Genomic DNA, 24510 nt, shown 5'->3' on the forward strand with positions numbered 1-24510 from the left:
GAGGTGGACCGCGTGTGCCTCTCCCCGGGTTCTATAAGCCTCTGCCCTGTGCTGGACCGCTGGTGCCCGGTGTCCTCGCGAATTACAACTGCCGAGTCAGTGTCTAAGCATCCCTGGAAATTTTCCGTGTTTTCCTTGAGTAAATGGGCACAACCCTTTGGGAGGAAATGAAGATGATGGCGTCATCCTCTGGCCTCCGTTCCCTCACAGACATCGAGGTCTGTGAACAGACCCAGGTCTGGGAATGACACGAGAGACTTTAGAGCTCTAAGGGGAAAAACAATTCTGTAAGGGCTACAAATCTGCAATTTCTAGAAACGGTTAAATCAACTAGACTTGAAGGGAGGTGAATGGACATTTTTGTGTTTAAGGACTAAAAGGAACATAGCTGGGGGCCGGGGAGTGGGAGGAACGGGCTTCCAACGATGGAATGAGTATGTCACGGGATGAAGGGCCAGGGAACGTTGTCAATGTAATAGCGTTGTATGGTGACAGGTGGCAGTGTGAATACGCTTGTGAGCACAGCATAAGGACGGAGTTGCCCAATCACTGTCGTACCCTTGAAAATAACATAACACTGTGTCAACTATACTTCAATTAAAAAAAAAAAAAGGTCTACAGCTAGTCACACACACACACACACACCGCCCAAACTTCACGATGAGTCCGAGGACACGAAGCGAAACCATGGCTTTGGGTTGCACGAGAGGTGGATACCGAAACCCACCTGGACATGGTGGCACTTGAGAATGGAGGAAGGGGGACAAGATCCGAAAGCCCGCAGCCTTAAGGCGTAAGGTGCTTGGATACCTGAGCACAGGGCCCGCAGGTCATGCTAGCGTGTTTGACTTAGAAGGTGTGGAAGTATCAGTATGGGATCCCTCTTCCAAGAAGCTACCCTGGCCCGGACAAGCGAGACTGGGCATGCGCCACGTCCGAGGACCAGCCCCAACAGCAGCACCACGTGGCAGAGAGACACGGGCAGCACCGCAGGCACGAAGACAGACGCTTGGCAGGAGGGTAGGAGACCGGCATTCTGCTCTTCGCGGCTGCCGCAACTCCCAGGGTTCTTGGACAGGCTGATGACGGAGAGTTGCAGAAGAGACTCTTAAATAGAACAAACTGAGGGCTGCTGGAGGGGAGGCGGGATGGACATAAAGGAGGGCACTTGCTGGGATGAGCGCTGGGTGTTACATGTAAGTGATGAATCACCGGGTTCTGCTCCTGAAACCGTTGTTACACTATATTTTTCCTAACTTGGATTTAAATACGTAAGTTAAAAAAAAAAAAAAAAGGACACCTGGGTGGATCACTTGGTTAAGCATCCGATTTCGGCTCAGGTCATGATCTCACAGTTCGTGGGTTCAAGCCCTGTGTCAGGCTCTATGCTGACAGCTCAGAGCCTGGAGCCTGCTTCACATTCTGTGTCTCCCTCTCTCTCTGCCCCTCCCCTGCTCATGCTCTGTCTCTCTCTGTCTCAAAAATAAGTAAGACATTTAAAACAAAATTTTTTTTTTAAAGAAAGAAAACTAGACTGTGTGTCCCAAATCCTGGATTCTATTGAGCTCTGCCGTTAGATCGCTCTGTGATTTAGTCAAATTATTTACCTGCGCCGGGTTTTGGGGTCAGGCAGCCGTGAGTGGTTCCCAACTTCTTCCCCTTTGAGAGGCCCAAAGAAGGTAGGTGAAAAAATAGACATGTGCGAAGGTCATTTAGAAGCTCCTTTCTAGACCTCCGCCCCTCACCATGACTCTGGTACCTGCAAAGTCAGAGCCATTGATTACATCACACCACGTACCACGAGCTGACACGTCTTCCGTTTCGCCTGTACTGGGCATCGTGCGAACGCTCTACAGACGTCAGGTTATACTCCCACGCATTCCGTGGCCCTGCCTCCGCTGTACAGAAAAAGCAGCGGAGAGACGTGAAGTTGCCTTTCTCAAGCTTACGCAGCAAAGACGTGAACAGTCTTAAGATCTAAGCTCGGATCTTGCTCAGAATCCAAACTCGTAGCCGCTGCATTTTACCGTCATGGAGTTTCCAGCTCTGACATCCCCCGTTTCCAGTTCCTCCTCGTTCTGAGAAGACGAGAGGTGGGGTGGGGATGATCTGGGTCAAATTTGGATTCTACTCTGGAGGTTCTGAATGACTTTTGAGAGTCATTGGTATCAGCCTGCCTGTGCCATTCTTGTATTTATTTTTTATTTTTATTTATTTGTTTACTTATTTATTTTTGCCTTCGGAGAGGTGATTTATTGCAGTAGATTCCCAGAACATTAGAACTTGGAAAGGACTTGGAGAACTTAATATTACTCTCCTCATTTAAGAAGAAAAAAAGAAAAAATTGACAAAATTTAAGAAATTTTCCTTGGTCACAGGTCTAGAAAGTGGAAAAACTAGGTCCTAAATTTAGGGTCTTTTGACTGTAATATAATTTTTTTAAGTTTATTTATTTCGAGAGAGACAGCACGCAAGAGGGGGAGAGGGGCAGAGAGGGAGAGAGAGAGAACCCCAAGCAGGCTCCGTGCTGCCAGCACAGAGCCCTGTGTGGGGCTCCAACTGACAAAGCTCCTGCCTTGAGCTGAAACCAAGAGTCACGCTCAACCAACAGAGCCACACAGGCTCTCCATTAATTTTTTATTATATTACACTAGTTATGTTTAAATTTTTTAAAATGTATTTATTTTTGAGAGAGAGAGACAGAGACAGAGCACAAGTGGGGGAGAGGCAGAGAGAGAGGGAGACACAGAATCCAAAGCAGGCTCCAGGCTCTGAGCTGTCACCACAGAGCCCGACACGAGGCCCGAACTCACAAACCGTGAGATCATGACCTGAGCCGCAGTCGGACGAGTGACTGAGCCACCCAGATGCCCCAGCTCTGCAGAAGCTTTTTATCTTGATGAGGTCCCAATAGTTTCTGTTTTTGTTTCCCATGCCTCCAGAGACGTGTTGAGTAAGAAGTTGCTGTGGCCAAGATCAAAGAGGTTTTTGCCTGCTTTCTCCTCGAGGATTCTGATGGCTTCCTGTCTTACATTGAGGTCTTTCATCCATGTTGAGTTTATTTTTGTGTCTGGTGAAAGAAAGTGGTCCAGGTTCATTCTTCTGCGTGTCGCCGTCCAGTTTTCCCAGCCCCACTTGCTGAAGAGACTGTCTTTCTTCCATTGGGTATTCTTTCCTGCTTTGTCAAAGATGAGTTGGCCATCTGTTCGTGGGTCCATCTCTGGGTTCTCTATTCTGTGCCATTGATCTGAGTGGCTGTTCTTGTGCCATAGCCTGTGCCATACTTGCCACCAAGTAATGTGGCGATGCAAAGACGAATTAGCAACAACCTTCCTCTTGAGAGCTGATGGTCCAGAAATTGTCATGAGAGACCAGGACTCGAGGTCCAGTCGCAAGTAAGCAGTGAGAAGGTACAGTGCGTGTCTTCCTGCCCCCCTCCTGATGGGGACTAACCGGCAAATAGGAGATAAGGCAGGAGACATATTGTCCCTCACTCAGAAGCGTCCAAGTGTGATGGCAAAGATCATGAACCCTACAAACATTCCTGATCTCAGATTTTGGCTCGACCGACGGACTGTGGGACTCTGGGTGACACCATCGCTGGCAAGCCGCATCTGTCCCCCTGGAAGATGAGAAGGGGTGAGGGTACCTGCCTGTGTTACTTTCCTGGGGCCGCTGTACAAATTACCCCAAACTGTGTGGCTTAAGGCAACAGAAACTTATTCTCCCACAGTTCTGAGGCCACAAGTCTGAAATCAGGGTGTCAGCAGCACCAGGCTCCCCGAGGCTGTGAGGGAGAAAGCTTCGTTGCCTCTTGCAGCTCCTGGGACTCCTGGTACTGGCGTGTGACGCGGTAACTCCAGTCCCTGCCCCCATCCTTCTTCCGCGTGCCTTCTTCTCTGTGTCTCCGACTCCCATTGGACTTAGGGCCCCCCCCCCGACCCAGCCTGATCTCACGTTGATTGACCTCTACCTTAATTACACTGCAAAGACCTTACTTCCGCATATGGTCACCCTCTGAGGTTCCAGGTGGACATGAGTGTGGGGGGACGCTATTCAACCCACTGTGCTGTACCTCGTAGGGTTGTGGGGAGTAAATGAGACAAGGCATAGAAAGCATTATGCACAGTGCCAAGCATGGACTAAATGATCAGTGTCAGTTACACACGTGTTCATGCATATGCACGCATGTGTATACGTATGTGGGTATGTACACGTATATGTTTGTATGTACGCATGTATGTGTACGTATATATAACTATTTTGTTATTTACTAGATTTACCAAAGGTTTCTTTCTTTCTTTATTTAAATTTTTTTGAATGTTTATTTATTTTGAGAGAGAGAGAGCACAAGCAGGGGAGGGGCAGAGAGAGGAGAGAACCTCAAGCAGGCTCCGAGCTGTCAGCACCGAGCCCCACACAGGACTTGATCTCACAAACTGTGAGATCATGACCTGAGCTGAAACCAAGAGTCAGATACTTAACCAACTGAGCCACCCAAGCATCCTGCAAAGGTTTACTTCATCACATAAACAAATGAAACAGTAACTTTTCACACTTGTCACTCTTTGTAAATGTTCTAATTTGCTTGTTACTGGTTTTATATTATTGCCTGTTTGTCTTTTTTCCTTTTTTTTTTTTTTTTTTTTTAGGGTTGTTGTTGTTGTTGTTGTTGTTATTTGCTATTCTCCTTGTCTCCCAAAACTGCTTTGGATGTTTGGGTATGTGGTGTGCCCATTTTCTCACCAGGCAGCCTCAAAGCATATCGGTGATTTTCTCTAAGCATTTTGTTCATTTTTACTCGGGTGAGCATTTTGCTCATCTCGTAGAAGTGGGTGAGTCTTCATTCGTTGTTGCGGATTACTTTTCCCTGGCCCTTCTTCATGGTGTTACAATGACCAACTTCCATCGGTGACCCATAGATTGTAGAGATGATGCACTCTTTTTGGAAGGTATGAGGTTACGAATGTGTCTCCGTATCTTTTTTCAATCCTTCCTTACTCGTGATAGTCATATCTTCCATCGAAACACCACTCTGTCTCCAGACCTATGTTATGCCATGTTATTGATCTCCTTGGGAGATCCTTACAGCTCTGGCCGACCCCCATACCCACGCCCATCCCCGGCCAAGCACCTCAAGTGGGCTGATCCGTGTCCTAGGTGATACTGGCCACTAAACCAGACGCTGGACCCTGCGGCCTCTGATCAGGGATTGACTCTGAGCTCCTGGCAGGGCTCCAGGATGGGTCTGGCCTGGTGGGAGATGGGCTCTAGGACTGCCCATGTCCTCAGTACCTACCTTGATGCGGACTCTAAGCCAGGCTCCGGACAGCTAAGGCCCAGCCCAGACTTCTGCTTCCTCCCCAGCAGCGCCCATGTCCGAAATGAAAGGCAAATGCACCCAAAAGGAAATAGTGGACTATTTATTGCAAAGCTAAAGTGGCAGCTCAGGAAGCAGGGAAACCCCCTGAAGGCCCTTCTGTAACAGCGAAGAAGGAGAAGGAGAGGGGGCCGGGGGCAGTGAACTCCTGCGCATAAACAGCCACCTATTCAGCTCCTGGGACTCTCCCTCCCGAGAAAGACCTCTCCCTCGTGCTGGCAACACGCCCCCCATGCGGAGGTCTCCGCCGAGCCCAGTGGAGAACGAAGAGCATCCTCAGAACTTAGCGGCAGTCTGTCTATCTGGGAAGCCAGGCGCACATGGGGGGGGAAGCAAGTGAGGGGCTCCCCTGGGCCTCTGCCCAGGCAGGAAATGCAGAAGGTAACCTGTCTGCATTCTGGGTGGGGCCGCAGCAATGCCACCAGGGTCACCGTCCCTTAAATATGAGGCGGGTTTTCCCATCACCAATGATGAACCTACAAAAAAAAAAAAGATGGCCCCATGAGGCCCCCGAGCCTCTGGAGGAGAGACCCAGCCCTTCATCAAGTGTCTCCAAGCCCAGAATACTCCAGAAAGATGCTCTCCTGAGCCCTTCCAGCCTCAATAGCCAAATCCCCTCAGGGAAAGGGAGAAACTCTTCCTGTTTGCTTTCCAGTAACCTTTCCCTGGAGATGCTCTCTCAGCCATTCCGAAAGCAACAGTGATGCCCTTCATCGCCAACCCGTGGGCTAAGCCGGACTGCAGATGGGCAATGACGGCAAACGCTAGAGATCTGCCCAGCGACTGTGCCCTCCCAGGCTGCAGGAGGTAGGTTCAACGTGTACCAAGTCCAGACCCTAGTCCCTGCAGGGCCTGGAGCAGGGAAAACGAACAAACAAAAAACACACCAGGCTCCTGCAGACCTTCAAAGCTCACAAAAGGAGAGCTCAAGGGGAAGCAGTCAAGCAGATACTATCCTTGCGGTGGCATCAACCTTGTTCCCCACCGCACAAGGCCAGGGAGCTCTGCTTACGTTGCATTTCATGTCAATGGCATCTCCTGGCACGCGTGCTCTTGGGGGCACCATTTCCACGGTTCTGTCTGTGGATAGGACTCCCCCGCCCCGTGAGGAGCTCCCCTACTCGTGGTCCACGTGGCTGTGCAGGTGAGGCTGACCTCGCCCCAACTCCCGACATAGCCAGGAAGAGGGCCTGAGCCCCGTGGCTACAGGGGTGGATGCAGAGGGGGACACGACCCATGCTGCGCCAGTCCAAACCAGTGAACGTGAGACCCCGGGCTTTTGCTAGACCTGTTGTTTTCTCTCTTCTGGGGTTGTTAAGCTGCTGACATAGAAGCCTAGCTTTTCCAGCGAGCATCTCTGCCTCTCCCGGAGAGCCTCTCGGAGCATGAAGCCTGCCCAGAGGATAGCAGACCAAGTCCTAAAGACACTGAGCACCACCTGAAGCCAGTGCTACGTGTGAACTTCTCATTTATGTGAGTGAGTGAATTCCCCCTTGTGACGTAAACTACGTTGAGATGGATTTCCGTCACTTGGAACCAAAGGTCCTGGATCCATAATCTTTGTCTCTGGAAAAGACTCCTTCTTCCCTTCTTCAAACCCAAGTGAGATCCCAGCCCTCTAGCCCTGGATGCTCTGGGAACTGACACCAGGTGCCCACGAGAGGGGCCAGTGACCCTGGGTCACGCTCCTACCTGATAAGCACTCCTACGAGGAGGCTCCCCAGGAACGGGCCCAACCAGTAGATCCAGTGGAAGTCCCAGTGATTGGCCACCACAGCAGGTCCAAAGGCACGGGCAGGATTCATGCAGGCTCCGGACACAGCACCCCTGCAAACACCCAGCCACATGGTCGCCAGATCCCAGCCAGGCCCCAGCCCTCGTCAAGGTCAAGTTCACTTCCCCAACTAGGCTTAAGTCACACACCACCCAGAAACCCTCTTGAAGCCACCATATTGTGGGGCTCTGGTGGGGCGGGGGTAGGGGGGTGGATCCCAAAGAAGACACAGGCGATGAGGCTATTAGCACCGGGAAGTGGAAGGCTTCTCTGTCACTCCCCACACGCCCTTCTAGAAGAACAGACAGCAGAGAGAGTGTTCAGTGGTGACAGGAAGAGAAAACGGGTCCAGGTCCTCGTCGACGTTGAAGAAACCAAGGCAAGCAGTCAGCGTCGACCGCATGAACTTCGGAGTGAAGCTGACCTGCATCCGAAATCCAGCCCAGCTCTTTCTAGCTGTGTGCCCTTCGCTTGAGGAGAAAGTACTATCTCATAGGCTCTTGTCAGGAGCCACTGCGAAAATGCACTTAGGAGCCCAAGACTCACAATATAATTCACGTACAAGCGTTTAATCTAGCTAACCCTTATTAGCCCTTGTGCCAGAAGCTCGGGGCCTGGCGTCTCCTACGGGAGGAGGGGGGCTGTTCTCCAGGGCTACCTTTCTGGTTCTGGGGTCGGTATCCTCGCCACGTTGCTGAGGGTCTCCCGGGGTCCCCTGCCCGGCAGCCAAAGTCCAAAGGATGAATCATGGGCTTGTAAAGGAACCAAGAGCCGCTAGGGGGCAGCAAAGCACCGCCGCGACTTTACACGCGCTTTCCGCACGCCCCCCGCCCCCGCAAGCTCCCCAGACTCCACCTCCCAAAGGATGACAGCGATGTGGGCGGCAGAGCCGGGACCGCCTAGACTTGGTTCTGTGTCCAAGAGAAAGAAAGGAGGTGGGCATTAGGAAGGGGCTCCCTCGGGGCACGTGGGTGGCTCAGTTGAGCGGCTGACTTTGGTTCAGGTCTGGTTTATAAGTTCGAGCCCCGCATCCCGCTCTCTGCTGTCAGCTCAGAGGCTGCTTCAGATCCTCTGTCCCCCCTCTCTCTGCTCCTCTCTCCCTCTCTCTCTCTCTCTCCCTCTCCAATAAATAAACACAAAAAAAAAAAAAAAAAAAGGGAAGGGGCTTGTCCCCTTTACGAAGAGATTTGGGCTCTTGTCCCAGATCTGTCCTTTAATTTGCCACTGTCCAGTGACCTTAAATAAGTCACGTGTGTTCTCTCTGGGCTCAGTTTCCTCATATATAAAATGGGAGAAACAATCCCTGACCCAAGCTTGTCTCCTTAAACCCCTCCTGCACCCCTGAGGGGCTCACCCTAGATGAGTCAGTGGGTATGGAAGCTTTTTGTGAGGCTGAGGCTAAAACCTGGCTTCCCACTGACTGAACAAACACAGCTCACAGAAATGTTTAACGCTACAAAAAAAGGTAAATTTCCGGGTGCCTGGGTGGCTCCGTCAGTTAAGCATCTGACTTCAGCTCAGGTCATGATCTCACAGTTGGTGAGTTCGAGCCCCGTGTCGGGCTCTGTGCTGACAGCTCGGAGCCTGGAGCCTGCTTCGGATTCTGTGTCTCCCTCCCTCACTTGCTCTCCATCTCTCTCTCTCTCTCTCTCTCTCTCTTTCTCTCTCAAAAATAAATAAACATTAAAAAAACCTTTTTCAAAAGAAAGGAAAATTTCACATGAGAAGCCAGTTTTCTGACTTCCCTGGAATGATGTTAGAAGGGTCATTTGAGGCCCACGTTCCATCACGGCAATAACTTACTAGAGGGGCAGAGGGGTGCCTCCTTGGGTACCCCAACCCCAAAGGCTGGCCCAGGACCGCTCACCCGGCCAGGATGTCCACGGTGACGGCAAAGCCAATGGAGAATGGAGCCAGAGGGCCCTGCGTCTTCTCGTTGATGGCGCCCATGCAAACAGCCAGTGCCAGCAGGGTCGTCAGGATCAGCTCCACCACCACCGCCCCCCCCACCTGCCCTGGCTCCTGGACCGTCACAAAGGCCGCCCCAGACGCGTTCCAGAACCTGTCTTCAGGACTCACTGCCTGCGGAGAGAAGAGAAGCCACTGGCCTCACCGTGTGGGCAGGGCAGGGGGACGGCGGGCAGCGAGGGGCAGCGCGTGCCCCCCAACCGCTGGGGCAGTGACAGGCTCTGTCCAATCCACAGTCACGCGTACCCCAGCTTCAGTTTTCACTGGGAGCCACCGGACTTCTCTGAGCCTCCTCTTGCTCATCTGTAAAACGGGATAACCCAGCAGTGGCTGCAGGGGTCGGGGCCCCAGAGCTCATGTAACTAGACGATCCTCTTTGAAAAAAAGAACACAAAAAAACCTTACTCAACAGACTTTGCAAACACATCCGACCAGATGCACCCCACTGCCAGCCCCCTTTAAGGCCCCTTTGAAGGGGTGAGGGAACCCCGAGGCTTGACAGGAAGTCAGCCTCAGGAGTCATCAGGGCACCTGGAAAGGGAAGAGAGCAGAGCAAGCTTCTGGACCCTGGACCTAAATCTGGACCCGGCTGCTTCCCGGCTCGGCTGAACCTGGGCCAGCTACCGACTTCGTCTGCGTTTCTTCCTCCATAAAGTGGAGGTGATGGTAATCGGAGCTCTGAACTCAGGCAGCGAGTGCCCTCTAAGAACCGACTGTGGCTCCTTGTGACGCAGCCGGGAGATTTACCGAGAGAAGCTGTGTGAATTGCTTCGCGGGGAGGGTGTGCTCAGTGACCAGAGCCTCCGCCCTGCACTGCCCAGATTGTGTTGGGCGGGTTTGCGGGTGGCCCGGCTGGAGGGAGAGCCTAGGAACTGCTTTCCATCAGGGATCAGAGCGGGAAGGTCCAGCCCCCACTCTGCAGACAGGGGATAAGGGTCTCAAAGGGGAACACGGGGAGACCAGGGCAGGGAAGATAGGAAAATGGGACTCCAGACCAAAGTCTGCCATGGGCCAGGGCTTAGAGCTACAGGCCGAACCCCAGCCAGGCTAACGGGCGCCCCCTGTTCCCCCAACCTGACCCCACGCCCCTTAACACGCATGTCTACAAGCCCTACATCCTGCAGGGCCCCTGGTCGTACTGAGACTTAACAGCAACAGGAAGGGGAAAAAAGAAGGGAAGGAGGCAAGGAGGGAGTCCATCCGTGAAGTGATGTGTGGGTCTATAAAAACTTGAGTGGCGGGGAGGAGGCGGTAGCTGTCCTGCCAGGAGAAGATTCCAGACATAAACTGATTGTTAACTCCCATCACACGTCGAGGGACTCGGTTTAAAGGCAGGCAAACTGGAGAACAGGCAGAGAAGTTAGTTCAAGGAGAGTTACCAGAGCCTTCCCACACCCTCAGTTTGTAGAATGAACGAATGAGTGAGTGAATGAATTAATGGCAAAACACTAGAAACATTATCCAAAGCCATTCCAAAGCCAGAAATGGTCTCAGGGAGAGAAACTTCAAGTCCCAAATTCTGCTTCCTAGTCTGTCCAGGGGAGAGCTATGTCCAGACACTGACAGAACAGGGTGTGTTTAAGGAGAGCCAAAGGCCCCCTTCCCAGGAGAAAAGGACCCACCCAATCCCAATGAAGGAAAATCCTAGAGGAAAAAAGTGGGGCGCCTCCGACTCCCCACTCCCCTCACTCCAGCCCCCGTGGGGATCACCCACCTTGGCCAAGGCGGCCCCGATCAGCCCCCCGCACAGCTGGGAGATCCAGTAGGGAAGGAGCATCACCAGGTTGAGGCCTCCGATCAGCATGGCCGCCAAGGACACCGCAGGGTTGAAGTGCCCACCACTGTCACCCGCAAAAGCAGAAGGAAGTCTTGAGACCAAGGTCTAGGCCAACACTAGAGCGAATGTGTCCCCCGAGGTGGCCCCCCAGGATGGCCCTGCAGCACCAGAGTGAGCCAAGGACCTTGCCCAAGTAGAAAACAGGCACCAGATCCTGCCCGTTTTCCCTGAGGTGCCCACTGGTGGGGTGAGGAATGTGGGGGACAGCCGGGGAGAAGCGGGCAGCCCCATTCCTGCCCTACACCCAGAGCCCATGGTGCCCAGAAGAAGGACCTGGTGGGCGACCATCCCTTAACTCCTTCCGGACTCACTCAGAGCTCCAGCCCTCAAGAGATGTGGCCATCAGTCAGAATGAGACCCCAGACTCCAAATTAGGAGACAGAGGTATCCTGGCGTCCCTTTACCAGTGCCCGGGCTCTGTGGCTGAACTCCGCCTTTCCCTAGGCTGGAGGAAAACCCTATTCTAATGGCACCAGGAACGCTGGAGCTGAGCACTTGGTGCCGTTTGATTCCCGTGGGGCTCTCAGCGTGGGCTTCCTCCTGGCTCTGCCACTTACTAACCAAGAAACCGTGGACGAGTCCCGTGGCCTTTCTCGGCCACACCAGGAAAGTGAGGGTAATGATAGCAACTACCCTCAAGGGGTTGTTGAGAGCATTCAATGAGTCCATATCTAGAAAGTGCTTAGAGGGGCGCCTGGGTGACTCAGCTGGTTAAGCATCCGACTGCAGCTCAGGTCAAGATCTCACGAGTCGTGGGTTTGAGCCCTGCATTGGGCTCTGTGCTGATGGTGCAGAGCCTGCTTTGGAGCCTCTGTCCTCTGTCTCTGCCCTTCCCCCACTCAGGCTCTCTCTCCAAAATAAATAAACATGTAAAAAAAATTTATATATATATATATATATATATATATATATATAAAGGCAGGCAGGAAGAAAGAGAAAGAAAGAAGGGATGGAGGAAGGAAGGAAAGAAGGGAAGAAGGAAGAGAGGGAGGAAGGAAGTGTTTAGAACAGTGCCTGGCACTGGGTTAGCATTGTATATGTGTGGACTTGAGGAAAAAAACTAAAAAATACTCTCTTCTCCCCATCTTACGGGTGGGGAATTTAGGGTTTGGAGAGGGACTTGCCCAAAGCCACAGAGCCCATAGGCTGCAGAGGTAGGATTTGAACCCAGGCAGTCCGAGTCCCCAGCCCACGCTCCTATGTACAATTCTGGGAAACTTGCGTATGTGCCCAGGGTCCCCGCTGATAGCTTTGCTCCCCGCCTCTGCCCGCCCAGGTTAGCCGAGGCCGATCCCTCGGAACTGGTCTCACCTGATATTCCCCAGTGTGGCGATGATGAGGCCCAGGGCCAGCCCGTGGGCCAAGGCCGGCTGCAGCAGCCCAGTGTCCGGCCCGTTCTCAATGACCGACAGGCACCCGATGAAGATGAAGAGGGCAGAGCCCAGCAGTTCGACCAGACAGGGCTGCAGGAACCGCTCATACCAGGATTCACGACACCTGCCTCCCATGCTTGGCTGCTTCCCCTTGCCACCGACAAACTCAGCGTCACGCACAGACACAGCCGCCTGCAGCGGGGAAAAGGGAGAGCGGACACGGGTGGGAGGAAAGCCCTGAAAGGAGCCCCCAGCGCCCCAGCCTTGTCAATTCTCAGCACCCCTTGTAGGGCCAGGGTGCGGAGGCAGAGGCCAGCTGCGGGCTCACCTCCGCAGACATCAGGGCCCGAGTGACCCGCGCACCTGCTCTTGCCTGAGCTGGCTGGGAGAGTGCACCTGCTGTCGGGCTCTTATCTCAGACCGGGGCTGCTCATTCTACTTCGGGCTCTGCTCCTTTTAAAGGGCTGCGGAGGCTCCCCTAGGGTGCCAAGAAAGCAATAAAGCGCGGTGGGAGGTGGCCCTGGGGCCCAGAAGAGGAAACAGTTTCTTTTTTTTTAATCTCAACTGGGCAGGGCAGGGGATGGTCAAGGATCGCTAAGCTTTCTGCCAACAAGGGGAGAAGGCACCGGCTGACCTGCACCACCCGGGGAGCACCCCAGGCCTTCCCCAGCAGGATGTGGAGCCACCACAAGGGTCCCCGCGGCCACCAAAAGGGTCCAAAGGAGACCAGCGTGTGAGCACGAGGAGGGCCCCTCTGGGCTGGGACCGCACGTGGGAGATAATGGCCAGCGCATTTGCAGTGATGTTTCTGTGGATTCCCTCAGACGTCTCCTCCTCGTATCTGGGGCCTCAACAACTCCCCTCACCCTGACTGCCTGATCCAGGACTGAATGCGTGTAGATGGATGACCGTCCACCCACCGACAGCCAGCAGCAGCCACGGTAACAACGTGCGTCGCGGGAAAGCCTGCGGGCCTGGCTGCCTGGATCCCAAGCCCGTTTCTGCCGTGAACTGGCTCTGGAGCCCTGTGTTGCTGTCCCCTCTGCGCCGCAGTATTCTCCGCTGTGAAGCGTGAACGATAGCGAATAGAACCGGCGACATAGGGGCGTTTGTGGTTTGAATGAGTTCATACGACAAAGAGCTTATGACACTGGCAGACACACGATCAGCACAACACCGGTGTCTACTAATGAAGAACAGATATTTACGTGTAACAAGTATTTATTGAGCAATTTCTACAAGCCTTCTACTTGCCAGGCACCGGGCTAAGAACCTTATATGCATTATCTCACTTCAACAGTAAGCCCGTGACGCAGGTACTCCTACTTTTCCACAAGGGGAGGTGGAGATTCAGGAAAGTTACGTTTCCCAGGGTCACATAGGTTTTGTGATTGCAAAACGTGTGGGTTGAGTCACAACGGACAAATGCTGCATGATTCCACTTATAGGAGGTCTCTGGAGTAGTCAGAGTCCTAGAGACAGAAAGGAGACGGTGGTTGCCAGGGGCTGGGGGCGGGGGGCAGAGGGGAATGGGGAGTTGCTGTTTAATGGGTACAGAGTTTCAGTTTGGGAAGATGAAAACGTCGTAGAGATGGATGGTTACACAACAGTGTTAATGTAATTAATGCCACTGAACTATACACTTAAAAGTGGTTAAAAATGGTAGATTTTATGTTATGTGTATTTTACCACAATTGGAAAAAGAACTTGTGGGTTAAGCCACTACAGTCTAGTATCTTTTTAAGATGGATGGATGGAAGGGTGGGTGGATGGTGGGTGGATGGTGGATGGACGGGTAGATGGATGGATGGATGGAAAGAGGGAAGGAAGAAAGGAGGGAGGGAAGAAAGGAAGGGAGGGACGGAGGAAGAAAAAAGAGGAGAGAGATGCATTCCTTTATTCATCCATTCAACAAATATTTAAGTACCTACCATGAACTAGTTCTAAGAGCTAATTGGAAATGTAGCAGTGAATAAGATGGGCAAAGATTCTTTCAGTGCTCATATCTGTTACCTGAGTATTTTTCTGTGCAGATAGAGATCCATAGAGAAATAACGTCAGGGAGAAGAGAATATAGTGAAAACATCTCTCATTTACTACTCCTACTGCATATCTAACACTGTGCTGAGCACACTGCATATATTCACAACAACCCCATGATCTCTTATCCCTATCTTCAGGGCACAAAGATAAACCAAGGCACAAAGAGTTGCGGAACTTGCCCAAGGTTGTGTTGATAAAAAGTATCCACTCCAGGACAGAGCGAATCCATCCAGGGTCTGATGGTTTGCTAAAAGCTCTTTTCAGCTGGAGGCTCAGGAATGCAGCCCCTCTTTTGAATATCTGCACATCTCGGAAGGCTTAGGGTTGATTATCTTGAGCCCTGTGCTCTCCCTCCTCTGTACCCAGCTCACGCTGTACAAGATGTCTCACACCCTTCCTCCCGTGTCCCTGCAAATGGCAACACAAGGCAGTTGTCCAACCTTGTGCTTCCCCATCTCCTTCACGCTTTGCCCAAGTCCTGCCAAGAGCTGCTTCCAGAACATGTCTCTCCTGGTTTCACCCAGGCCTCCGTGAGTTCTTGCTTAGTGTCTTGAAAAAAAAAAATCAAACGTTCAGGATACACCTGCCAGGTTCTAGGCTCTGCACTGGACACGTCACGTGCATTCTCTCGGTTAACATTTACAATCATCTGATAACGGCCCCACGTCACAGGCAGGAACTCCCAGCTGGGGTCACTATAGCTCCTCATCTGGTCCCCTTGCCTCACCCAATTTTAATCTGTTCCTCTTGTACTGGGAGCCAGCAGGGCACGGTTCAGCACTTGGGTGCAGGTGGGGATCAGGCTTCTTCACCATCGCCTGCTGGCTTCTCCCTCAGCCCCAGTGTTTTCTTTTGGAGAAGTGGGAAGACGGCGTCCCCCATCCCCATAAGGCTGTCGTGCGGATTAAATGAGACAGTGCCAGATTCAGAGCAGGCCCCATCAAGAGCACCTATTGTTGTGGCTTTCGTCAGAGTAGGCTAACCCATGTAAAAAAGAACCCAACATTTAGATGGGTTAACATAATAAAAATCGATTCACTGTTGACACAATAGCAGGCCCTTTATGACATGGTGACTCAGGGATCCAAGCCATTTCCATCTTGGAGACCCACGATCTAGGTCCCCAGATCTTCTGCACCAGCCAGCAGATGGGGGAGAGAGGATGTGGGGGACGTTTTTATGGGCTAGGCCTAAAATGGCAAATATCCCTTTCCTCCATGTTTGGTTGACCAGAAGTCCGTCATATGGCTTCACCTGACCACAAAGGAGTCTGGGAAATGTAGTCTAACCACGTGCCCAGGAGGAAAAAGAAAGGCTTTTTGTGAGCACCAGAAATTTCTGCCACGTGATAGATGCTGTTGTTCCCCAGACTATCAACCTCATCACATCCTTCCCTGCGTTAAAACCTTTCAGCCCTTCCTATGGCTTGCAGGGCAAAACCAAACTCCCAGAGCCGGCCACACAGGCTGTGAGTCCTACCCTGACTCACCTCTGGTCACACAAACCCTAAACAGTCCGATGAGCCACGTGCCCACTCCCCTCCCTGCCAGCGCTGTTCCCTCTGTTCGAAGTCCTGTTTTGCCCCCTGGGCCAACCTGCACTGCACGTTTAAATCTCAGATCGGGTGTCTCTCCCGTGACCCCTGGTCAACTAGATGTCACCTCTCCAGACACAGCCTCCCTCACTAGATCCAGGGACTGTCTTGGTAGCTCCAAAAACAGTGGCTCTCCAAAGAAAACCTGAATGTCATTCAGGCACAACATATTTCCACAACTCAAGATTTCTCGTGTGGACTGCCGTCTCCATAAGCAACACACTGGTCCCCCCGCAAACGACTAGGATAACTGGTGGGCTAGTGAGATAGTGTCTCCTTGAGAACTTGTTTAGCTTGGCAAACTTCTCAGTCTTCCAATCCCAGGTCTGGTTGACATGACGGAGGCCTCTGATTTTTATCTCTCTTTAGATCCTTGTTTAGTTCAAGATGTCTCTGCAGCTGTAGACACCTGTCTGCCATCCACCACCAGGTCCAGATGGAGTAAAAGCAGTTCTATGTCATCCTGTCACACTGCTCTTCCTTCCTTTCTCACTTTGATAGCTGCACTGTGGGGCAAGAATGTGATGTTGGTCCTATGGCAGCTGTCTTGAGACCAAGAGGTCCAACTTGCCAGAAGGGTGGATCTTTGATGATATCACCAAGCCACCAGAGTAACCCCAAGATCAACTGCTTCTGACTTCCTTGTTAAATTAACCTGATCTTCTCGGATTGTGTACCAGGGCACCCCAGAGAGCCACGCTGAACTCACAGGGGCTTTGGGGGATTATAAAACTTCAAGGGAAATATAGTGATTCTCGATATCTGTCAAACACCATGTGAATTACTAGCTCAAGGTTGTTCAAGGCTGTAATATCAAATGGCCCTACATTCTCTCCAATAACATCATATCTTTGCAAAGCTAGCTTTATGGGAGTTGCCATAATAAAAAGCAAGTACTGCATAAAAATCAATGTGGAAGAGGAAATGTAGGTAAGAGGGTCTCCAACCTGACTCCGAGGTCTGGGAAGTTGTGCAGTGCCCCAAAGGACACACATCGCGTGGTAATTAACTGTAGAATTTAATAATGGAAGTTATTTAAGGACTCAATTCAACTGAGTTATGTATAGTCATCTGAACATGAAATAAAAATATAAATAAAATACTTTTTAATATATGTGTATTTTCTTTTCAAATGGCTAAGTTGTTAGGACATAAATGCTACATGCTTTTGGACCTATTTGTTTAATGAGAAGAACCAGCAGGCATTCCTTTTGGCCCAGGAACGCTGTGAACCAAGACAGTTTGGGAGCCTGTGAAATGAACAATATACGTCCTGTTTCAGGAAGTGGGAGTTGAGATTTCTATCGCTTGCAGCAGAGAACGTTTCCGGCTGGTACACACTCTCCCAATTGCCTGACGACACCAGGCTTTCAATTGAATGATTTCTTCTTGAAACCAGCCAGTATTTGCAATGCAGATGCTTGATAATTCAGGCTGATCCTGAGATGGACAATCACAGAAACTGAAAGCAGAACTCTTTGTCTCTTCTGAAACAGTGGCTTTATTTCTATCTAAATAGCCCTGCCGTTGTTTTCAGCATACGGTGACCAGGGGCTTAGGGCAACTTAGTGGTTGGAAAAAGAGTCTAGCTTTTTTTTTTTTTTTTTTTTTTTTTTCTCCACTTTTCTCTTTGCAAAACTGCAGGTTTCGTTTAAACCTAAGCACGTCCGGGGCGCCTGGGTGGCGCAGTCGGTTAAGCGTCCGACTTCAGCCAGGTCACGATCTCGCGGTCTCGCGGTCTGTGAGTTCAAGCCCCGCGTCGGGCTCTGGGCTGATGGCTCGGAGCCTGGAGCCTGTTTCCGATTCTGTGTCTCCCTCTCTCTCTGCCCCTCCCCCATTCATGCTCTGTCTCTCTCGGTCCCCAAAATAAATAAACGTTGAAAAAAAATAAAAATAAAAATAAACCTAAGCATGTCCTTTCCTTGACTGATGCCTTTTGAGTCACTGGTTACAAGACATCAGTCATGTGGGTTATTTCAGAACCCTTTACAGCCAGAGGAGGGTCATCAGACTCAAGAAGCAGCCTGCTAAGTCTCATCAATAAGGTTCACTGTCACCATCTGTAAATGGTGAACAATTAAAACGGTAGAATGACTACCATTTACTAAGGACCTACTGTGGGCTGGATACCACAAGCTTATTCCGTATGCATGATTAGAATGTTCTCGTCTTTTTTTTTTTTTTTTTTTTTTTTTTTTTTGCTTTGGCTTTTATCCTTGTGTCTACTATCCAAATTAAATAACTCTCAGAAGAGGAAAACCAAATGGCCAACAAACATGAAAAGACACTCAGTCTCTCTAAAAGCCAGAAAAAGAAAATTCAAATTAAAGCAACAGAATTTTTTTTTTTTTTTAAGTAGGCTCTGTGCCTAGAGCAGAGCCCAGCATGGGGCTTGAACTCACGACCCAGCAATCAAGACCTGAGCTGAGATCAGGAGTCACATGCTTAACCAACTGAGCCACTGGGCCATCCCCAGAACAGACATTGTTTTTTTTTTTTAAGTGTTTATTATTTTGAGAAAGAGAAAGAGAGACAGAGACAGAGACAGAGTGCAAGCAGGGGAAGGGCAGAGAAAGAGGGAGACATCGAATCTGAAGCAGGCTCCAGACTCTGAGCTGTCAGCACAGAGCCGGACGTGGGGCTTGAACTCACAACCACGAGATCATGACCTCAGCTGAAGTCGGATGCTTAACTGACTGAGCCACTCAGGCACCCCATTTTTAAAAACAGCAATACTGATTGCGATGGGGAAATAGGTAAACTCCTGTATTGCTAGTGGAAATGTAAATTGCTACAATATTCTGTAACGCAATCTTGCAATAGTTATTAAATATTTAAACTCACAGACCCAGCAAGCCTCATATTTGAAAATCAATCCTACAAAAGATAACCTCCAATAGGTAAGAGTATATACACAGGGACATTGATTTCATCATTGTTTGTTGTAGAAAAATCTGGGAACTACTTGAAAGATCAGAATTATGAAAACACTTGAACTAAGTAGGAAATATCTACCCCAGAATGCATGTCTCCCATAGTTCTCTACACCTTCAAGCCTTTGGATGGTCTGTTTCTTTTACCCACACTGCTCTCTAAATCTGGCAAAACCTCTCATCCTTCAAGTCTGAACAAAGATATGAGAATGTTTGTAAACGTAGCAAGAGAGAAGCATGGAAAATATAAATCACGTGGGCTGGCTAACAATTAGATGCATGTCACAAAGTGGAAGAAGCCAGACATGAAAAAGCACACGTCCTATATAAAAAGTTCCAAACAAAGCAAAGCCAAGGACAGGGCACGTGGAGATTTCCGGGGCGTTGCCACCTTCTGTCTCCCCATCTGGATGCTGGCAAGGGTGAGTTCTGTTTGTGAAAGGTTACTGAGCTGTTACAGTTGTGTGCTTTTCTGTGTGTATATTACATTTCAATAAAAAAAGTTACAAATAAAACCGGTCTGTGTTTAGGAAGTTACCTTTTGGATAAAACCAGGAGGGAATTTGCAGGCGAATCTCGGGTCCCTGGGAGAGAACACTGAATTCAGTCTCTGTGTCCTGGGCTGCCAGGTTTTATGCCCATAATATAAGAATATGCCATTTTAGAAACTGCCTTTAAAAATCAGAAGGCTTTTGGGGCGCCTGGGTGGCGCAGTCGGTTAAGCGTCCGACTTCAGCCAGGTCACGATCTCGCGGTCCGTGAGTTCGAGCCCCGCGTCGGGCTCTGGGCTGATGGCTCGGAGCTTGGAGCCTGCTTCCGATTCTGTGTCTCCCTCTCTCTCTGCCCCTCCCCCGTTCATGCTCTGTCTCTCTCTGTCCCAAAAATAAATAAAAAAAAACGTTGAGGGGCGCCTGGGTGGCGCAGTCGGTTAAGCGTCCGACTTCAGCCAGGTCACGATCTCGCGGTCCGTGAGTTCGAGCCCCGCGTCGGGCTCTGGGCTGATGGCTCGGAGCCTGGAGCCTGTTTCCGATTCTGTGTCTCCCTCTCTCTCTGCCCCTTCCCCGTTCATGCTCTGTCTCTCTCTGTCCCAAAAATAAATAAACGTTAAAAAAAAAAAAAAAAAAGATTAAAAAAAAAAAAAAAAAAAACGTTGAAAAAAAAAATTTAAAAAAAAAAATCAGAAGGCTTTACTCCACACCCTTTAGTATTCCAGTAATTGAAATTGTTGTCAATAACAACAAAAGTTAGGGGTCCGAGTCCACTCCCAGACCTCCTACTGAGCATTTAACAAACTTGACCTTGCTGCTTCTTCAGGGCAGTCTCCTGAGGCAGGTATTGTCCCCATTTTGCAAATGTGGAAATTAAAGTTCAAAGGCCCAGCAACTCAATTAAGGTCAAAGGTAACTGGGCTCAGAATCCGTTTGCTTTCCACAGGTAAACGATCTCAAAATAGAAACCAGAAGTATCTTCTGGATTTTTTTTTATCGATTCTTGAGCAGCTTTACTGAGGTTTAGTTGATAGATAATACGTTACACATATTTAAACGTTGATGTTTTGACATCTGTACACACCATGAGACCTTTATCACAATCAAGACAGCAAACACAGATGTATCATCCCCCAAAGTTCCCTTGTGACCCTGTTCTTGTCTGCAAACACTAATCTGTTTTCTTTCTTTCTTTCTTTTTTTTTTTTTTTTTATGGTTATTCTGAGAGAGAGAAAGAGAAAGAGAAAGAATGAGCAGGAGAGGGGCAGAGAGAGAGGAAGAGACAGAATCCCAAGCGGGCTCCGCACAGAGCCCGACCCAGGGCTCGAACCCACTAACCGTGAGGTCACGACCTGAGCCAAAATCAAGAGTTGGACGCCTAACCGACTGAGCTACCCAGGCGCCCCACTAATCTGTTTTCTCACACTATGAATAGGTTTGAGTTTTCCAGAATTTTCCATAAGTGAAACCAAGCATCTGGCTTCTTTCCCTGGACGTATGTATTTTAGCATCATCCAGGTTCTAGCATGCACGAGGTCCCCTGCCTCTGGTTGCTGTGGATGTCTCCACGGTGTGATCATGCCCCAGCCTCCTCCCCCACTCGCCCTTGGATAGGCCTTGTTCCAATTTGGGGATGCTGCCCAAAAAGCTGCTGTGAACGTTTTTGTACAAGTCTTTCAGTGACATGTGTTGTCATTTCCCTTGAGTGACTACCTAAGAGAAGGACAGTGGGTGTGAATTTAACTTTTAAAAAACCACCAAGCTGTTTTCCAGGTCCTGCCTGCAGTGTATGAGACTTCCAGGCTCTCCAGATTGTCACCAACAGCGGGTATGACCAGTCTTTTGGAGTTCAGACGTTCTAATTTGCACTAATTATGACTCATTTTGTTGAACTTTTTTTTTTTTCCGCGTGCCTATCTTCTTTGCTAAGATGTCTGTTCGAATCTTTCAAGCCCATATGTTAGCTGTTTGGTTGTTTTCTCACTATTGAGTTTTGGGACTAGCATATATACTCCGGATACAAGTCCTTTTTTCAGTGATATGTTTGGCAATATTTTCTCCTCATCTGAGGCTTGTCTCCCGCACTGACAATTTAATATTTGAACCATTTGTAAGCGTGCGGTTCGGGGGGTATGAAGTGTGCTCATATTACATGCAGCCATCATGACATCCACCTACAGAATGTTTTCATCTTCTCAGACCAAAATTCTTGACCCATCAATGACTCGCCATCCCCCTGCCCCCCAGTCCCTCACAAACAGCTTCTGTCTCTGAATCTGACTACCTCATATAAGTGGAATCATACAGTATCTGTCCTTTTATGTCTGGCTAATTTCACTTCGCATAATGTCCTCAAGGTATGATAGGAAAAGATAGGTAAATTAGGTAAAAAGAGAGGGAAAGGTTAGGGCCTGAGGTCCCTGGATGGGAAAAAACAGATTTTGGAACAATGCCGGGAGCGGCTAATCACAGCAAACCCCCTCCAGCGTCAGGTCCCTCTTAAGAATGTCACCGATGCCACCTACGCCCCTCAGGTTCCCCTCAGGAATCTGACAAAAGACATGACAAAAGATAAGTAGTGGATCATAAAACATATGACCCACAAGGAATGATATGGCCACAGACCAGTCTGAGCTCTCACACAATGGAGTCGAGCCAGTCAGGACCGCACAGCCCAGCACGTAGAGCTATCCAGCCAGTAAGGGTAGGACCTGAGAAGGAACGAGGGAGAAGGGAAGGGAGGGCTGACCAGGACCTTATAAAACAAGGACCCTCGCCTGTAGTCCGTGGGCATTCACTTTCAGATGCCCCCTCTCTGTAAAGAGAGCTTTCCTGCTAATCTTCCTTTCTGATCGGATGCTCTAATAAACTTTTGTCCACCTCTTCATGCTTCAAAGTGGCAAGACAACGAATCCCGGGTATTGGGTAAAAAATCCTGCGATGAAGCTGCCACCCAGGTGGGAGCAGGCGTCAGAACTTCCTTCCTTTTAAAGACCGTATAATAGTCCATTGCACGGATATGCCACATTTTGTTTATCCATTCATCCATCGATGGATATTGGGGTCGTTTCCACCTTATGGTTATTGTGAATAATGCTACTAGGAACATGGGTATAATAATTCTTTCTTGATTGCTAACAAAGAAAAAGGAACTTCTTTTCTTAAAATTGCAAATGTCTTTTTCCTCTGTGTCAGTGGTCGGCCTCCCTAATATCTCTGTCTCTCTGTATGTCTCTCTCTCATCTGCTTTCTCCCTTGCTCTGTCCCCGTAATGGATACCTGGCATTAGTGTCTACTTAAGACCTAATCCCTCTTTCTTTGGGTGATAGTCTCTTGATTTTCCCGGGGGAAACCACAGGTCTTCCATTGGCTCTCTCGGTTCACACAATTTGGGAAGAGCTGACAGCCTTCTGCCACCACTAGCTCCCCAACCTGTCCTCCCCACCCTTCAAGGGCAGGACATCCACCTGGGTCAAGCCAGTCAAACACTCAGGCCATCCTGACTGACTTGGGGATGAGCTTATGGTCCAAGTCAGGCCCTGACTTGCAATTCCGGGCATTTTTTCTAGAGATTTTTGGGAACAAGATGTGCTATTCCTCTGGAGTTCCTGGGAAGGGGGCGGCGGTTCAGAGGGGCGGAGGGACCAGGAGTCACCAGTGGCCATCACTGCCACCATGATGGATGAGCCCAAAGAGAACGGAAAACTCACTGAGGAGAAGAAAGCAAACGGACCACAAGGTGGATGAGCTCGACATTTTGTCCGCCCACCGGGCCCCGAGCCAGCCAGGCTGGATTTTCCCCGGTCAGGTCTTTGTCCTTCTTCAGCCAGTTGGAGCTGGGTTTCTTTCCCTTGCAAAAAAAAAAAAAAGAAAAAAGACTCCTACTTACAACACTCTCTTTTCTTCCCCAGCTTTCCTTTGTTTTTTCAGATTTCAGAATTCTGAAATCTGAGCAAGCAAACCTGTCCTTGGTGTGTCAGGACCACAGAAAATTGTTGGTGGGTGCGGGCAGGGCAAGGCCTTAGTCACCCGGAGGCACGCCTGCCTACCCAGAATAGAGACGATTAAGAGATAAGTTCTCGTGAATCAGGGACATGTGCCAGGCACATAAAGAACTGTTACAGAAGGCAAAGTGTGAGGGCAAAAGCCACCTTCCGATGAAGTGCCCTGGAATGGATGGCTGCCACCCTGATGACCTGACTTTGGGCCATCTGACAGCCTCTTTGTCATGACGCCAGGAAGTCGGACAGTAAGAGCAGACATTCGTAATCCCGATCATCCTCTCTGGCAATGTAGACACCTCGGGGTAAGTATCCTCCAAGGGAAGGGAAAGGTGGCGGGACCAAGTGGGACCCCAGCCAGCAGCCCAATGCAGAGGGGGCTCAGAGGACAGGGCGAGCTCTGGATGGAGCAACAAGGTCCCACCCACGCTGGGCCAGGGCTTTCCGGGCTGGGGTGAGAATGGAAGTTGAGTGGCACTGGACCTCAGTGGGTGCAGGACCCCGGGAGCAGTGGGGGAAGGGTGGGCAGGAACAAAGCCGAGGTCAAGGACTCTGCTACATGTACTGTGCCTTGTTAAATAAAAACAAAAAGAAAAACAAAAACAAAAAAAACAAACAGAAACTGAGGTGTTGGTGTGAGATGGGAAGGGAGTTTACCTTAAGACCACAGGCGTGAGGGCGCTGGGGTGTCAGTGGCTAACCCCGGCCACAGCAGATTACAGCTTTCCTCCAGTCCTGCCAACAGCAGTGTGAGATTGGTGTTATACTTATTAACCCACTTTACAGATGAGAGAGCGGAGGCCCAGACATGGGAAGGGCCGCGCTCAGGACCACAGACTTGTGAACTCTGGAGCTGGAATTTGGATGCAAGGCTGCACCCAAACTGGTGCCTTTTCTATTCTTTAAATTTGGTGAAACGTCATTGTAGGATCATTAACTCTTTAGCATAGAGCAAAACCAAAGGGCCCAAAGCCACCAAGCTGAAGGCAAACAGGCTCTTTAGGCGACCCACCCCAAAAGAGCCAGAGGCCCTCACTGACCAGTCACAACAGGGCACAGCGCCTAAGTTCCCAAAAAACAGAAAATTCCATCCATCCCCAGGCTCCCTCACTCTGCCC

At 50.1% G+C, this 24510-nt stretch overlaps 1 protein-coding gene across 2 annotated transcripts; it reads right to left on the reverse strand.

The window, feature by feature from the left end:
* Positions 1 to 5408: 5408 nt before the first annotated feature.
* On the reverse strand, positions 5409 to 24480 carry AQP8 (aquaporin 8). 2 transcript variants are annotated; one of them, XM_045460742.1, is made up of 11 exons: positions 24050 to 24480; positions 23102 to 23241; positions 16917 to 16978; positions 14768 to 14924; positions 13253 to 13394; positions 12661 to 12810; positions 12271 to 12524; positions 10837 to 10963; positions 9022 to 9236; positions 7073 to 7207; positions 5409 to 5856 (listed from the first exon to the last, which is right to left on the reverse strand). In XM_045460742.1, the coding sequence occupies exons 6-11, from the start codon at positions 12670 to 12672 to the stop codon at positions 5808 to 5810; spliced, it is 792 nt and encodes a 263-aa protein (XP_045316698.1). In that variant the 5' UTR covers positions 12673 to 12810; positions 13253 to 13394; positions 14768 to 14924; positions 16917 to 16978; positions 23102 to 23241; positions 24050 to 24480; the 3' UTR covers positions 5409 to 5807. The 2 variants fall into 2 exon arrangements, with proteins under 2 accessions (XP_045316698.1, XP_045316699.1); XM_045460743.1 differs by lacking the exon at positions 16917 to 16978.
* Between the last annotated feature and the right edge of the window lie 30 nt (positions 24481 to 24510).

Source organism: Leopardus geoffroyi, chromosome E3, assembly GCF_018350155.1.
Source record: "Leopardus geoffroyi isolate Oge1 chromosome E3, O.geoffroyi_Oge1_pat1.0, whole genome shotgun sequence".
Lineage (NCBI taxonomy): Eukaryota > Metazoa > Chordata > Mammalia > Carnivora > Felidae > Leopardus > Leopardus geoffroyi.